Source organism: Bufo bufo, chromosome 2, assembly GCF_905171765.1.
Source record: "Bufo bufo chromosome 2, aBufBuf1.1, whole genome shotgun sequence".
NCBI lineage: Eukaryota > Metazoa > Chordata > Amphibia > Anura > Bufonidae > Bufo > Bufo bufo.
In genome coordinates, this window is record NC_053390.1 from 391,647,303 (window position 1) to 391,662,911 (window position 15,609).

The window sequence follows — 15,609 nt, forward strand, 5'->3', positions numbered from 1 at the left end:
ACTGAATGCAATGATGTGGAGGTGCCAACTTCTAATATTTTATTCAGAATAGAACATAAATCACGGAACAAAAGTTTAAACTGAGAAAATGTACCATTTTAAGGGAAAAATATGTTGAATCAGAATTTCATGGTGTCAACAAATCCCCAAAAAGTTGGGACAAGGCCATTTTCACCACTGAGTGGCATCTCCCCTTCTTCTTACAACACTCAACAGACGTCTGGGGACCGAGGAGACCAGTTTCTCAAGTTTAGAAATAGGAATGCTCTCCCATTCTTGTCTAATACAGGCCTCTAACTGTTCAATCGTCTTGGGCCTTCTTTGTTGCACCTTCCTCTTTATGATGCGCCAAATGTTCTCTATAGGTAAAAGATCTGGACTGCAGACTGGCCATTTCAGTACCCGGATCCTTCTCCTACGCAGCCATGATGTTGTGATTGATGCAGAATGTGGTCTGGCATTATCTTCTTGAAAAATGCAGGGTCTTCCCTGAAAGAGATGACGTCTGGATGGGAGCATATGTGGTTCTGCATTGATGGTGCCTTTCCAGACATGCAAGCTGCCCATGCCACACGCACTCATGCAACCCCATACCATTAGAGATGCAGGCTTCTGAACTGAGCGTTGATAACAACTTGGGTTGTCCTTGTCCTCTTTGGTCCGGATGACATGGCGTCCCAGATTTCCAAAAAGAACTTTGAATCGTGACTCGTCTGATCACAGAACAGTCTTCCATTTTGCCACACTCCATTTTAAATGATCCCTGGCCCAGTGAAAACGCCTGATCTTGTGGATCTTGCTTAGAAATGGCTTCTTCTTTGCACTGTAGAGTTTCAGCTGGCAACGGCGGATGGCACAGTGGATTGTGTTCACTGACAATGGTTTCTGGAAGTATTCCTGAGCCCATTCTGTGATTTCCTTTACAGTAGCATTCCTGTTTGTGGTGCAGTGTCGTTTAAGGGCCCGGAGATCACGGACATCCAGTATGGATGCTGGGTAACACCTTTCTGATATTGCTCCACTATCTTTCTGCGCAACATTGTGGGAATTGGTGATCCTCTACCCATCTTGGCTTCTGAGAGACACTGCCACTCTGAGAAGCTCTTTTTATACCCAATCATGTTGCCAATTGACCTAATTAGTGTTAATTGGTCTTCCAGCTCTTCGTTATGCTCAAATTTACTTTTTCCAGCCTCTTATGGCTACTTGTCCCAACTTTTTGGGGATTTGTTGACACCGTGAAAATTGGAATCAACGTATTTTTCCTTTAAAATGATACATTTACTCGGATTAAACGTTTGATCTGTCATCTACGTTCTATTACAAATAAAATATTGACATTTCATTGCATTCAGTTTTTATTCACAATTTGCATTCAGTTTTTATTCACAATTTGTTTAGTGTCCCAACTTTTTGGGAATCCGGTTTGTACATGTATTATAAAACAGGCAGCACAAGGCGGGACACACAGATGAGGAGCAGGACCCAAGGAGAGGCCTGGAGATCAGTGCAAAAAAATACAGGGAAAAAGAATACTAGCTGAAAGAGCATACCTCAGAGTCTCATAGCAGCAACGCCCCAAACACAATGCAACACAATCGCCTCTGTTGCATTGTGTTTGGGGCGTTGCTGCTATGAGACTCTGAGGTATGCTCTTTCAGCTAGTATTCTTTTTCCCTGTATTTTTTTGCACTGATCTCCCGGCCTCTCCTTGGGTCCTGCTCCTCATCTGTGTGTCCCGCCTTGTGCTGCCTGTTTTATAATACATGTATGTACTGTTTATATATATTTACAATAAAGCTTTTTGGATTTTCATACATACGAAAGTTAGTTTAATTTTTTTTTGGTGATTTCTATGGGATGAGGTAGTATCATCCTTCAGTGAGCAGGCAGCCTGCCCTGTTCTTTCAAGATGGATTTATCACAGAATTCAGAGATAATGTTAGTTTAGGAAGGATAGGGAAAAAAGAATTGATAACTGAAGAAAAAGGCATTTTCTCTGCTAAGAAATATTACAATGTTTCTTATTTTCACCTGCACTATTTATGCAATGTTGTGTGAAACAACAATGACCATTTAAAGACATGCAGTATGTGTTTTATACCAATATCTTGTACAAAAAACGGCAGAGTTTGGAAAAATATAGTATGCCTAACATGTTAAATCGGTTATCCCATTCACTTATTTGAAGGACTTGCAAAGCTTTCTGTGGGTGGGCAGCAGCTCATCAAGCACCTGCATCTCACAGGATGCACAGAAATCGGCTACTGTTAATGCCTCCTTCCCTGCATACAAAATAATTCCTCACATATAGACCCAGAGATGCAGATGGTAATGTATTACCCTCTCCAAATGTCCTTTTCTATTGTCTAGAGCAGGAGTATTCAAACTGCGGCCCTCCAGCTGTTGCAAAACTACAACTCCCAGCATTCCCGAACAGCCTACAGGTATCAGCCTACAGCAGGGCATTGTGGGAGTTGTAGTTTTACAACAGCTGGAGGGCCGCAGTTTGTGGATGCCTGGTCTAGAGAGAGATAGAACTACATACCTATGAATTTAAAAGTAGGGAGGAATGAATTAAAGTTGTCTGGGCCACTTCACTATAAGATCAAGACTACAGCATTGGGAAGAGGGTAAGGGATCAGGGAAGATACTGAGCATATTACTCCACCAATGACTGCAGGAGATTGTGGACCACAAAAACAAGACAAGATAGCAGAAAAATAGAATGTACATAAGAAAACATTTTAAAAAAAAGGAAACGCTTCATTTAAAAATGCTGTATTCATTGCATAGTAATACTTTTTGTAGGACACCCTTTAAGCAATATGGAACATTATTTGCAGATTTAGGCATCATATGATACTTTTATTGACTCTTCCCCAATACGTATGAAATTAGAGAGGAGAGCATCGATTCATTCACCAGAGTTCTAGAGCAGTGAGGGGCTGGCCCTGATAATCCTGCACCTGTGCCGCTGCTCCGAGTAGTGGCACATGCACAGTTGCTGCTCCGAGTAGTGGCACATGCACAGTTGCTGCTCCGAGTAGTGGCACATGCACAATTGCTGCTCCGGGTAGCAGCAGCAGAGCCTCTACACTAGTGCCACTCCTTGGAGCAGCGGCACAGGGTTGTCAGTGCCGGGTGACGTGTCCAGCCCTGTCAATCAAGGAGCAGGGGGACAGTTCACTGCTCAAGAACTCTGTTTGATGAACCAGTTGATTCGCCCATCTGTATTTGAAATCCATATTTACATACAGTAAAAGCGTTGGCAGTCTGAACAGACCCCATGATTTAAATATTTGTCTCTCAAATGATTTTACGGATGACGTATCTCTTTCTGTTAAATCATGATATCTTGGTAAGTCCAGTAACATATGCAGTTTTTTCCTGCCAACTCCAGACACTGCAGAGCACACAAGAAGTTTATTCTCAAAATATGAGTCAGTCATATTTACTATGGCACATGTTCCAAAAGGAATCGATAATGGCAGAAAGTGTTGATAGATATAAATATACGTAACAAGCATATGTCAGCAGGACCTAATGTCTGGTAGGGCTGGGACTGCTGATTAATGTCACGAAAGATCATCACTTTTGTTATGCTGATCTGTCGTGACATTATGAAAAATAAGTACTTTTATTGTTTATGCAAATGAGGGTTCCTATGCACCAAAAGGCATGGGCCCTAGCCCCTCCGCTATTAATCTCTGCCCATTCTCCCCACTGAACAGATGATTATGGTGCATGTGCTGATGACTGAATGTACAACACAGGCTAGGGCTCGCCCCCCTTTCGGTACACTGAAGCACTCTGCCAAAATGCTGCTATAGATCACCATGACAAATGTATGTATTTAACCAGGCACTATGCCTGGTTAAATAGGGTTCATCCTGTTGACCGATGGTAACACAATGTAAAAGGATTACTGATATCATCAGTATATTGATCCAGGTCCGTTAGATTGACAGTCAAGGAGAAATGTCTTTTACTTTATGATAACTGGACTAAACCTTCCGCTGAACTCAATGTAAGGCTACAAGCAACATAAATAATACCTTTCTTTCCGGCTGAAACTAGGAAATCCACGAGAGCACGTATTAAACTTCTTTCAGGCAGATAGCTGAAATCTGGGGGAACTGAAGTCAGAGCATTTCATTAATTAGGGAATATGCATGTGTTGATGCATTAGTGCAATTTAGGCTCAGTGCACAGCGGTGTTGAAGACTCTGATGCAATCACATCACAGCAAACAATATAAATACACATACACCGTTGTGACAATGCCTACAAATACTTACACACTATCGTATCCTCACAGACACACATTTTTACACATTACAATGGGGCCAATTAATAAGCACACACATATACTAAGCAAAGACATTAAGGGGGTTCTCCCATGACTAATGTAAAATATGAAAATCAGATATCATATAGTACGTGGCAGTCTCTTTCTAACAAAGTTAGAACCAGCCCTGTACCTCTCATGGATCCAGAGATCTCCCCATTCCTTGCTCTGCTACATTTATATCAAGATGACAGCTCAGGGGGAGTGTCTTTTCTGCTGCAGATAAGGGGGTGTGTCCATGATCTCCCAATCACAGCTCATGCTTTCCCAATAACAGCTCAGGAGACAGCTGAAGGATGAAACTGAGCATGTGCAGCCATCCCAGTGAGCCGGACAAAGAAATAAGAAAAACAGCAAATGGAAGGTTTTATAGAATAACTCACTGGTTATGCTAAATTTTTAATTACATGCGTTTACAAAAGTATTCAGATCCAGGAGCTGGTTTGAAAACTGTAGAATATTTTTAATGGGACAACCCCTTTAAGACCACAGTTAGGATCCGTGCAAATGACTGATAAATGCAGCAACAATTTTAAATTGAAAGCATTTAGGAATGCTGTGGAGTTTTCCATATTTCAATTATTTGACAAAACCACTAGTATACTCACCAGAAGTTCTGCTCTGAGATGAAGACAGACTAGACAAGTGAAGATATCCGAGGATCCAAGCTGCATTAGTCTGTAAGCCAAGAACTCCAGAAAAGCTAACAATCTGCAAGAACAAAAATAGGTTTTCAAATGAAATTATTTCTATTTTTTAATCTATTGATGACTTAAAACAGTACACAGTTGACATCGAAATCGGCCTTGAACAAGTTATTCTGTGGGTCCCAAATTTGACTCTTTTGATGTAGTAGGATTAATTACGGTAAACATAATTAAGTCTTGGATATACCTAGGTTGCAATATTTGGTATAAAAGCTAGATGGCAACAGAGGGGAGGTCATGTATCTAGACCAGGGGAGCAGAACCTGCGGCCCGCATTCAGCCCCCAGAGCCATGGTTTGCGGCCCCCGTCCTGCTGTGCAGAAACACAGCTGATCGTACGATCAGCTGTGTTTTTGCCCAGAGCCGCACAATTGCAGGGTTACAGCTCCTGCACTGTAGCAGGAGCAGGACAGGTCCCCGGCTGTCAGAGACAGCAGGAGACCCGAGGAGAAGGCAGAAGCAGTGTATAAGAGCTTCTGCCTTCTCCTCACACAGGTGAGCGGTGCGCTGTGCAGTTTAGACCTGGCAATCATGTAATCGCCGGGTGTCAGGGGCAGAGGAGCGCAGAGCCTCACCAGCTCTGCCCTGTACAAAGCCCCCCTCAGAAGGCTGGTTTTCCCTGTAACTGGGGGTCCTTTGGATGCTCCAGTTACAGTGGAAATAGTGAAAAAAAAAGTCTGTGTCCCCCCAAGGTCTTTTATGGACCTTTTGGGGACAAATTATGTGGCAAATATATATTTATTAAAAAGGAAAAAAAATTGAAAACCCATAAAAAAAAAGATACAAATAAAAAGAAAAAAAAAGTGCAAAATAAACAAAAACAAGCCAGGGTCCCCTGAGGTCTTTTAAAGACCTCTTGGGGGACATACAGTGCTGCAAAAATATATTTTAAAAATAAATAATAAAGTGATGATAAAAAATACAAAATAAATAAAATACAAATAAAAGGAAAAAAAAGGAAAATGTGCAAAATTAAAGTCATTGTCCCCCAAAGATCTTTTTGTAGCAGAAATATATATATAAAAATAAATAAATAGTAAAATACATAAAATAAAAAAATGCCAACACCAACCAAATCCATTACAATTATCACCTCATTCATGTGAAACTATACATTTTGTATAATAAAACGATCCAACACATATAGGGAACTAATTATAATAATTTGCATATTTAAACAATGAGTTATAGTTTGAATAAAAATGACTTTTTAAAAAACAATTGTACAGCTTCCCCCTAATAAAACAAAAAAAAATATATTAAAAGGCCCTGTGTTATGTAATTAACTTTTGTGGCCCAGTTGAAGTGAATGGGTCCACATCCAAGCCACATAAAAAAAATGCGGCTCAGATGTGGACTAAAACAATGGCCGTGTGCGTGAGCCTTCAGGGAAAATGCTCACTGGTTATTGCAGGGCACCTACAGTATATCTGGGGGTGCAGGAGGTGGTAAGAACCAGTGAGCGCCGTCCTCTGCAGTGAAGTGAAGTGCTTACTGGTTATTGCAGGGCACCTACAGTATATCTGTGGGTGCAGGAGGCGGTAAGAACCAGTGAGCGCCGTCCTCTGCAGTGATGGAAAGTGCTTACTGGTTATTGCAGGGCACCTACATTATATCTGAGGGTGCAGGAGGCGGTAAGAACCAGTGAGCGCCATCCTCTGCAGTGAAGGAAAGTGCTTACTGGTTATTGCAGGGCACCTACAGTATATCTGGGGGTGCAGGAGGTGGTAAGAACCAGTGAGCGCTGTCCTCTGCAGTGAAGGAAAGTGCTTACTGGTTATTGCAGGGCACCTACAGTATATCTGGGGGTGCAGGAGGCGGTAAGAACCAGTGAGCCGTCCTCTGCAGTGAAGGAAAGTGCTTACTGGTTATTGCAGGGCACCTACAGTATATCTGGGGGTGCAGGAGGTGGTAAGAACCAGTGAGCGCCGTCCTCTGCAGTGAAGTAAAGTGCTTACTGGTTATTGCAGGGCACCTACAGTATATCTGGGGGTTCAGGAGGCGGTAAGAACCAGTGAGCGCTGTCCTCTGCAGTGAAGGAAAGTGCTTACTGGTTATTGCAGGGCACCTACAGTATATCTGGGGGTGCAGGAGGTGGTAAGAACCAGTGAGCGCCGTCCTCTGCAGTGAAGGAAAGTGCTTACTGGTTATTGCAGGGCACCTACAGTATATCTGGGGGTTCAGGAGGCGGTAAGAACCAGTGAGCGCCGTCCTCTTCAGTGAAGGAAAGTGCTTACTGGTTATTGCAGGGCACCTACAGTATATCTGGGGGTGCAGGAGGTGGTAAGAACCAGTGAGCGCCGTCCTCTGCAGTGAAGGAAAGTGCTTACTGGTTATTGCAGGGCACCTACAGTATATCTGAGGGTGCAGGAGGCGGTAAGAACCAGTGAGAGCCGTCCTCTGCAGTGAAGAAAAGTGCTTACTGGTTATTGCAGGGTACCTACAGTATATCTGGGTTGCAAGAGGCGGTAAGAACCAGTGAGCGCCGTCCTCTGCAGTGAAGTAAAGCGCTCATTTGTTAATAGGAGGCAGGAAGGAAACATCACCCATAATTTCATCCAGGAAGCCTCCCTGATGTTAGCATCGGAGCATTTCATGCTCTGATGCTCTCCTTTGCCCTGCGCTGGATCGCGCAGGGCAAGGGCTCTTTTATTTACAAAAACCGGTCACCGGCTCTGATGGGTGGGCTTTAGCGCTGCCCTAGCTGTTTTACAGGCTAGGGCAGCTCTAAAGCCCGCCCAGCAGTGAGCCCGGCGACGTCACCAGCACCGCCTGGCAGCCCTATGGAACGGAACTCCAGAAAATGCCTTTGCCCTGCGCAATTTAGCGCAGGGCAAAGGAGAGCATCGGAACATGAACTGCTCCGATGCTCAAGTCAGGGGGGCTTCCTGGGTGAAAATGGGATATGTCCGGGTTCAGCTCTGAACCCGGGCAACCCCTTTAAAGGAGTTTCCTAGTTAAAATGGAATAACCAGTTCCTGCAGCATAGCCCCTGACACAGAAGATTCCTACTTTCCTGTTCCATGCTGCTCCCGCTGTCTCCATCCCCCTGGTTTAGCGGTGACACGCTGATTGTGGCCACATCTCCACTGAAGCCAGTCATTGGCTGGAGAGGTACAAGTGACTATGCCCATAGCCAGCCGTATGTAAACAGCGCTGGAACCAGAAGATGGAGACAGCGGGAGTGGCGGGGAGCAGGAGAGTATGAATTTTCTGTTTCAGGCCCGTGCTGCAGGAGCGTGTTAAAAATGATTTTTTACCAGGAAATCTCTAAGCCCCTGTTACATGGCACGATATTCAGGACAATTACTGGGAACAAGTGTTCGTAGGAACGCTCATTCCTGATATGTGGCCACTGTAATCGTGCCGCTGATCAGCTGATAAACAAGGAATCGCTCGTTTGTCGGCTGAATTGCATATTTTATCAGGATGAAAGATGTATAATTATCGTCAGCACATCTCACAGTGTAATCAAGAATGTGCTACCGATAATCGATAGAAGTGAATGAGGGAGGAATGACTGTGATCATTCCTCCCCAGTCACTTTGCATTAGCCTGATGCAAACAAGCGCTAATTAACATTTTTTTTTTTGCAGCCCCTAGACCAAAAAAGGTCGTGCAACCATGATCTAGACCAGTGTTTCCCAACCAGTGTGCCTCCAGCTGTTGCAAAACTACAACTCCCAGCATGCCCACACAGCCAAAGGCTGTCCGGGCATGCTGGGAGTTGTAGTTTTGCAACAGCTGGAGGCACACTGGTTGGGAAACACTGATCTAGACAAAGGAATTCCTATGCTTTGGTTTTCCCAAGCTAGAATATCCTTAATTGTGTCCAGATAGTATCTTGTGAAGACAACCAGATCTATGTGGCAAAATCCCATTGGCTCATTAGTATTTTTAGGTTGTAAGTGTAGCACCCAGATTTTTGCTAATAAAAGGAATCTTCTGCCATTTGGGGTCCGAAGAGGAAGACTCAAATACCACCATGAGTCATGTCTTCTCATTCTTTTGTTCCTAGACTGAATCTTAAGATTTGGAGCATTACAAAAAACATAGTTAGATCCATTGCTTAGGGATCATAGAAAAATTCTACCATAACCATTTCTACTACTTTATCAGCATAGGATCCCCCAATACCGGCTCTTTTCACATCTGTCATAGGTTCTGTTCAGACCTTCTGTTGCAGATTCCATCACATTTGCCAGAAGAAAAGCACAGCATGCAGCATTAATTTTTCTCTAAAATGAAAGACACCAAATGGAGTCCAACAGACCGTTATTATAAGTCAATGGGTCCGTCAGGTACCATTAGTGGCTGTCATGTGATGGATGCAGTCGGTTTTGGCTTTTGCAGAACAGAAAACAGAAAAAGCAACATAGATGGGAACTAAGCCTTATATGTCCCTTTCCCCAGTTTTGTCAAAAACTTTTCCATACCTGAGTAATTGTTTTTATTACTTCATTAAGTTTGCTTTGGTAGAGAGATGACTGAATAGCTTCAGATTTTAGCTGCAATAGGAGATTTCATAAGCAATTAAGAAACAGAAGACAGTTACAGTTTTCTCATTACGCTATTTGGAATTGTGTCATATTTTCTATATCATACTAGTTTTAATAGCAAATGGCATATATAGGATGCAATGAATATGGTAAACTTAGGCATCAAAGTTTTTCATGTTTCACTAATCCAAATTACCCACCCACAACCCAATGAAGGTTCTTTTGCGGGTAACTCATGGCACTGGTGAAAATCACATTAAAAGAAAACATGATTTGGGGGTACTATCTCTCCTTGGAGAGAGCGCCTTAATTGGCATGAGGAGATTTATAGGCCATACATGCTCCTCTGGAATTCTGGGAAGAAAGGGATGCAAATGAGATCTTAACAAGCTCTGCCTCTAATGTCACCAGATGTAAGGCAGCGATCCTATAAGTCAATGTTCCACCCTTTAAATAGGCCTTGAGACATGACTCGGATATTAAAGAGGACCTTTCACCGATCCTGACATTGTGAACCAAGTATCATGACATATACAGCGGCGCCCAGGGATCTCACTGCACTTATTATCCCTGGGCGCAGCTCCGTTCTCCCGTTATGTCCTCCGGTATGTTCGGGGACTTGGTTATATAGTAGGAGGAGACTGCCCTTGTTCTGCTAGGCGTCTCCTTCTCCTAGGCTGTAGCGCTGGCCAATCGCATCGCAGAGCTCACAGCCTGGGAGAAAAAAAACTCCCAGGCTGTGAGCTCTGCGCTGCGACTGGCCAGCGCTACAGCCTGGGAGAAGGAGACGCCTAGCAGAACAAGGGCAGACTCTTCCTACTATTACCAAGTCCCCTAAGTCTCCGCCTACTATAACCAAGTCCCCGAACATACCAGAGGACATAACGGGAGAACGGAGCGGCGCCCAGGGATAATAGTAAGTGCAGTGAGATCCCTGGGCGCCGCTGTATATGTCATGATACTTAGTTCACAATGTCAGGATCGGTGAAAGGTCCACTTTAAATAAGTCAACATCTCATCTGCAGACAGCTGTTTTGGGGTGATTACCCCCTGTCAGTGCAGAGCAGAGAGTACTGGCTTAATGATGGTACAGCAATTTATAGCTAGAGTAGGTAAATTACGGTATGAACTACCCCAAGAGGTAGTGATGGCAGATATTAGGTTATCATTTAAAAAAGGGTCTAGATGCTTATCTAACAGCAATAGTAGTGAGGGTTACACTTAAAGTTTTTTTTTTTAAATAAGAAGAACCCACAGTAAGTGTTGGTCAAGGGTGGCTGGAGTTACAAAAAGAGCAGAGCGCCACCGTTCCGGCGTATATGTAACTCTGACACGCCGAGAGTTATTCCCATCTTGCCCATGAAAGGCCAAGATGGGACAGTGGCTTTAATCTAAAAACTAATGGAGTATAATTGATCCATGTAAGACAAAATTTTTAAAAAATACAATTACTGTCTTACCACTATAAACACTAACACTTACTTGAATGACTCCTGATTCAGATCCGACCAAGGCCACAAGTCCATGGAGTGCAGCTAAGCGTTGCATTGTAGGACAACCCTGAAAAATATATCACTATTTCACCAATTCTTTCCTGAATACTACTGGAGATTGTAAAATATAGTACTACTTACCTCTGCAAGCAGGATTTTTATCCAGGCAGGCAGCAAGCGATTGTTCAAGTCCTCAGCTTTCCCATGGCCACACACGGACAAGCCGTGAACAATACTTCCCAGTGCCAAAGCTAAACCTGCTGTCTGTAGTATATGAAAGATGATAATGAAATACAAAATGGCTCAATATCAGATAACTTTTGTTTCTGACAAATCTCTACCTACACTTAGAAAGGGAGAGATCTGTCAACCACAGGGAGGAGGGCAGAAAAAGGTGTCAGGGAGCCAGCCACTGGACACATTTTCCAACCTGGCACATTACACTGGCAGCGAACTAAAGAGTAAAGTATACAGATATAGCAATCCTTATCTTGGCTCGTAACAAGTTAAATAAACAATGGCAGGAAAATGTTCTTAATGGCTTTTGTGACGTAATATCACACTCAAAATTAGAACTGCTATATCCATAATTTATCTTAAATGGGGCTATTTAATAAAAGTGGAAAAAAAAAAAAATACTGAACATTTATGCGCATTTTAACCTGCTGCCCCAACACTGAGCAACATGTGGACGCATTTACTTGAATGGGTTCCCAATCCGCAAGATATGGAGCGGTGCGGAGCGGAGGCATGGATCGAATGCCCACAGAAGCACTACTAAGCGATTCTGTTAGATTTTGGTCCGTGCCTCCACACTGCAAAAAAATAGAACGTGTTCTATTTTTTGTTGTGCGGACCGCCTCTTGCGGATTGGGAACGCATTCAATGGGTACACATCCGCAAACAGCAACAACGGTGCCCGTGCATTGCAGACTGCAATTTGCGGTCCACAGCATGGGCAAAGGGCACACACGTTCGTGTGCATGAGCCCTAAGGCTAGCTTCACACTAGGGTTTGACAGCTCTGGCAGGCTGTTCCAGCAGGGAGCAGCCTGCCGGAGCTGTCTGGCTCCAGTATTGCCAGAAGCTACCTGAAGGCCCGTCGGCCCTATTAAGTATAATATGCCCAGAATTGGCCGGACTAAAACTGCTGCGCACAGGCAGCTTCCAGCAATGCAGGATCCAGACTGCCAAAACAGCCTGCTGGAGCTGTCAATCACTAGTGTGAAACTAGCCTAAGCCCATGTACCCACATTAGATTTTTATAGAGACATGTTCTACTAATAATAGTTTGCTTACATGCATAACTAAAGGAACTGGCAAAAGGAAGCAGCTATGAAATCTTTACTTTGCCATTTAAGGGGAACCTGCCACATTGGTTATACCATTCAAACTGGCCACAGTACCTTTTTCATATGCTCATCAGTGATTGATGGAATTCTATGTGTGCGTATACAGAGAGAGATGTCAGTCACTGATAGTTGTACACAGGGAGGTGTTATCAGTGATCGATAGCATTCTCTGTGTACGTGTGTATACATAGATAGCTTTCAGTCACTGATAGTTATACACAGGGAGGTGTTATTAGTGATTGACAGTATTCTCTGCGTAAGTGCATAAACATAGATAGCTGTCAGTCACTGATAGCTGAACACAGGGAGGTGTCATAAGTGATTGATAGCATTCTCTGTGTAAGTGTGTATACATAGATAGCTGTCAGTCACTGGTAGATATACAGTACATGGGGAGGTTTTATCAGTGATTGATAGCATTCTCTGTGTAAGTGTGTATACATAGATAGCTGTCAGTCACTGATCGTTGTACATAGGGAAGGTGTTATCAGTGATTGATAGCATTCTCTGTGTAAGTGTGTATACATAGATAGCTGTCAGTCACTGATCGTTGTACATAGGGAAGGTGTTATCAGTGATTGATAGCATTCTCTGTCTAAGTGTGTATACATAGATAGCTGTCAGTCACTGATCGTTGTACATAGGGAAGGTGTTATCAGTGATTGATAGCATTCTCTGTCTAAGTGTGTATTCATAGATAGCTGTCAGTCACTAATCGTTGTACATAGGGAAGGTGTTATCAGTGATTGATAGCATTCTCTGTGTACGTGTGTATACATAGATAGCTGTCAGTCACTGATCGTTGTACATAGGGAAGGCGTTATCAGTGATTGATAGCATTCTCTGTCTAAGTGTGTATACATAGATAGCTGTCAGTCACTGATCGTTGTACATAGGGAAGGTGTTATCAGTGATTGATAGCATTCTCTGTCTAAGTGTGTATACATAGATAGCTGTCAGTCACTAATCGTTGTACATAGGGAAGGTGTTATCAGTGATTGATAGCATTCTCTGTGTACGTGTGGAATAATGGAATAACAAAAAAATAAAATAAAAAACTGGTGGGGTTAAAAGCCACTCTGTTGGAGATAAAGAAAAGCCTATGGGGCCAGAAATGGAAGGTAACAACAAGCCGATAACAACAATCCAGGCTGATGGGGTGGGGGCAGGGGTGAGAAAGCACAGCAGGCAGGCACATCATGTGATGTAGTGAGCCCTGAGTGAAATTCCCACAAAAGAAAAAATATGCAGCCAAGTCCTCAAAAGGGCAAATAGGGGGCAAAATATCCATACAAATCTTCTTTTTACAGCAGTCTGGGTTTCGCCAAGTTCAGAATGCATTTACTTTTCCTTACCTGCTGATTTTGCTCAGTCAAAGTCTTTAGTTTATTCATATGTAGTTCTGCCTCCTCAGCACCTAAAATGCCTGCACTGAACGCAGACACAGAAACACCAGCAACGGCATATGACAAGACCTGTAAAATGGAGTATTAATGCTCTGTAAGTAAAAGCCCTCATAGAACAGGTCACAGATTTCATTGTATGTCCCCTTCCTACAATTCCCAAAAATATTGTGCTCTATACTTTTTTGTAGTTTACTCGCTGATGCTACATGCAAGTGTGCTCTTCAACTGTTCTGTAAAACCGACAAGCAGTAAAAAGAGTCACAAACCTTACATCTACAAGCATGGTGTCCAATGGTATATATGCTATGCTGGAAAATCCTTCCCCTTCTCTGTCCATAACATAGTATTTGTATTACAAATGACCAAATGTTTCTAGGTATTAATGGCATTCTGAATATTCAGATGATCAAACACTAAAAGATAATACCCTTCTTAAAATTTAGCCGCCCCAGTGATTGGCTTCTCTAGCGATCAGATTCGCATTAAAACCAATGTGAGACCTTGGGATACATGGTGGGAAATGCTATTTGCAGTGGCGCTACCCTTTAACTAGTAATAAAGGCACGGAGCACAACAGCTCAATCACAATGATAACCCTCCACAATACCATCAGTATTACAGGGCCCGGGAAACAATGATAAGGAAAGACCGATTTAAAATGTATAAAAAAGAAATGAGAAATGTAAAGCGAGGAGTCATGAACAACATCTCACCTCTTGCACAGCTCGGCTTTGGTCACTGCTGTTATCCAGACACTCAACCAGTTTACGAAGAGTAGCTGAGACATGGACCCGGCTGTCCGTCTGACTGTTCTGACACATGAAAGAAAGGACCAAGCCCACGCCTAGAATGCAGCCAATGCTGTGCCAGGGAATTAAAAGGTTAAAACATTCTGATTGCAATCACTGTTGTCTGAGTTTCATCGTTACCAAAACCTGTGTCCTATTCTAAGGGCCTTATTACACGGGCAGATAGAGAAGACGATTGTAGGGAGGGAAGCGGTCCCTCCCGGCAATTGCCTGCTCATTAGAGGAGGAGACCGCTGCTATTACATGCAGTGATCTCCTCCTCAGTATAGGGACGAGAGATCTCTAATGCATCGCTCGCCCCTATATGGTCTCATTGTTTGGCGGCACGATCTGCTGCCAGCAAACCAGGATTTTTTTTTTTTTAACAAGTTAAAAGCTCCCGATTACCCAATGAACGAGCGTTTGCTCATTCATCGGGTAATCAGCGGCACTATTATACTGCCAGAATATCGCTAACGAGAGTTCATACAATCATCTTAAAAATAATCTGCCCATGTAATAGGGCCTCTAGTCACTGAGCTTTCATGCTCTCACTAATTTATGTGTTATCCAATGGTCGCCTGTATAGTCATATTCTCTTTGCATACACCTCCAAAATAATGGTTAGGATGAAGACCATGGGGGATATGTATTAAACCTCTATGCCAGTCTTAATAAATTCATCTCTATACGTTTCTTACCAAAATAGGGAGTGGATCATATAAGAGGAAGGCACGCCTGTTTCACACAAGCATATTCAGTCCGGGAAACACGCTCCGTGTGGTGACTGTATTTCCTGGACCAAACACTGCTTCTCTGACATGAACTCTCATGGTTTATGATGCTGTGAGTTCCTACCTGACTGCGGGTGTACTCTACTGTAAGCTCTGCTTTATTGGAGTACATTATTGATGACTATTTCTTGGACTGAACACTGCTTTTCTGACATGAACTCTCATGGTTTATGATGCTGTGAGTTCCTACCTGACTGCGGGTGTACTCTACTGTAAGCTC

The 15,609-nt window shown here is 43.2% G+C and overlaps 1 protein-coding gene across 1 annotated transcript in view; it reads right to left on the minus strand.

Annotated features, from left to right (window-relative positions):
* FOCAD (focadhesin) overlaps positions 1–15,609 on the minus strand; it is a 246,965-nt gene that overhangs the window by 18,941 nt on the left and 212,415 nt on the right. Inside the window, exons 29-35 of the mRNA XM_040417224.1 lie at positions 14,521–14,668; positions 13,757–13,876; positions 11,192–11,314; positions 11,040–11,117; positions 9,495–9,566; positions 4,960–5,062; positions 4,059–4,139 (exon numbers count right to left, since the gene is read on the minus strand). Of these exons, the coding sequence (XP_040273158.1) occupies positions 4,059–4,139; positions 4,960–5,062; positions 9,495–9,566; positions 11,040–11,117; positions 11,192–11,314; positions 13,757–13,876; positions 14,521–14,668 (725 nt within the window). The remainder of the gene's footprint in view (positions 1–4,058; positions 4,140–4,959; positions 5,063–9,494; positions 9,567–11,039; positions 11,118–11,191; positions 11,315–13,756; positions 13,877–14,520; positions 14,669–15,609) is intronic.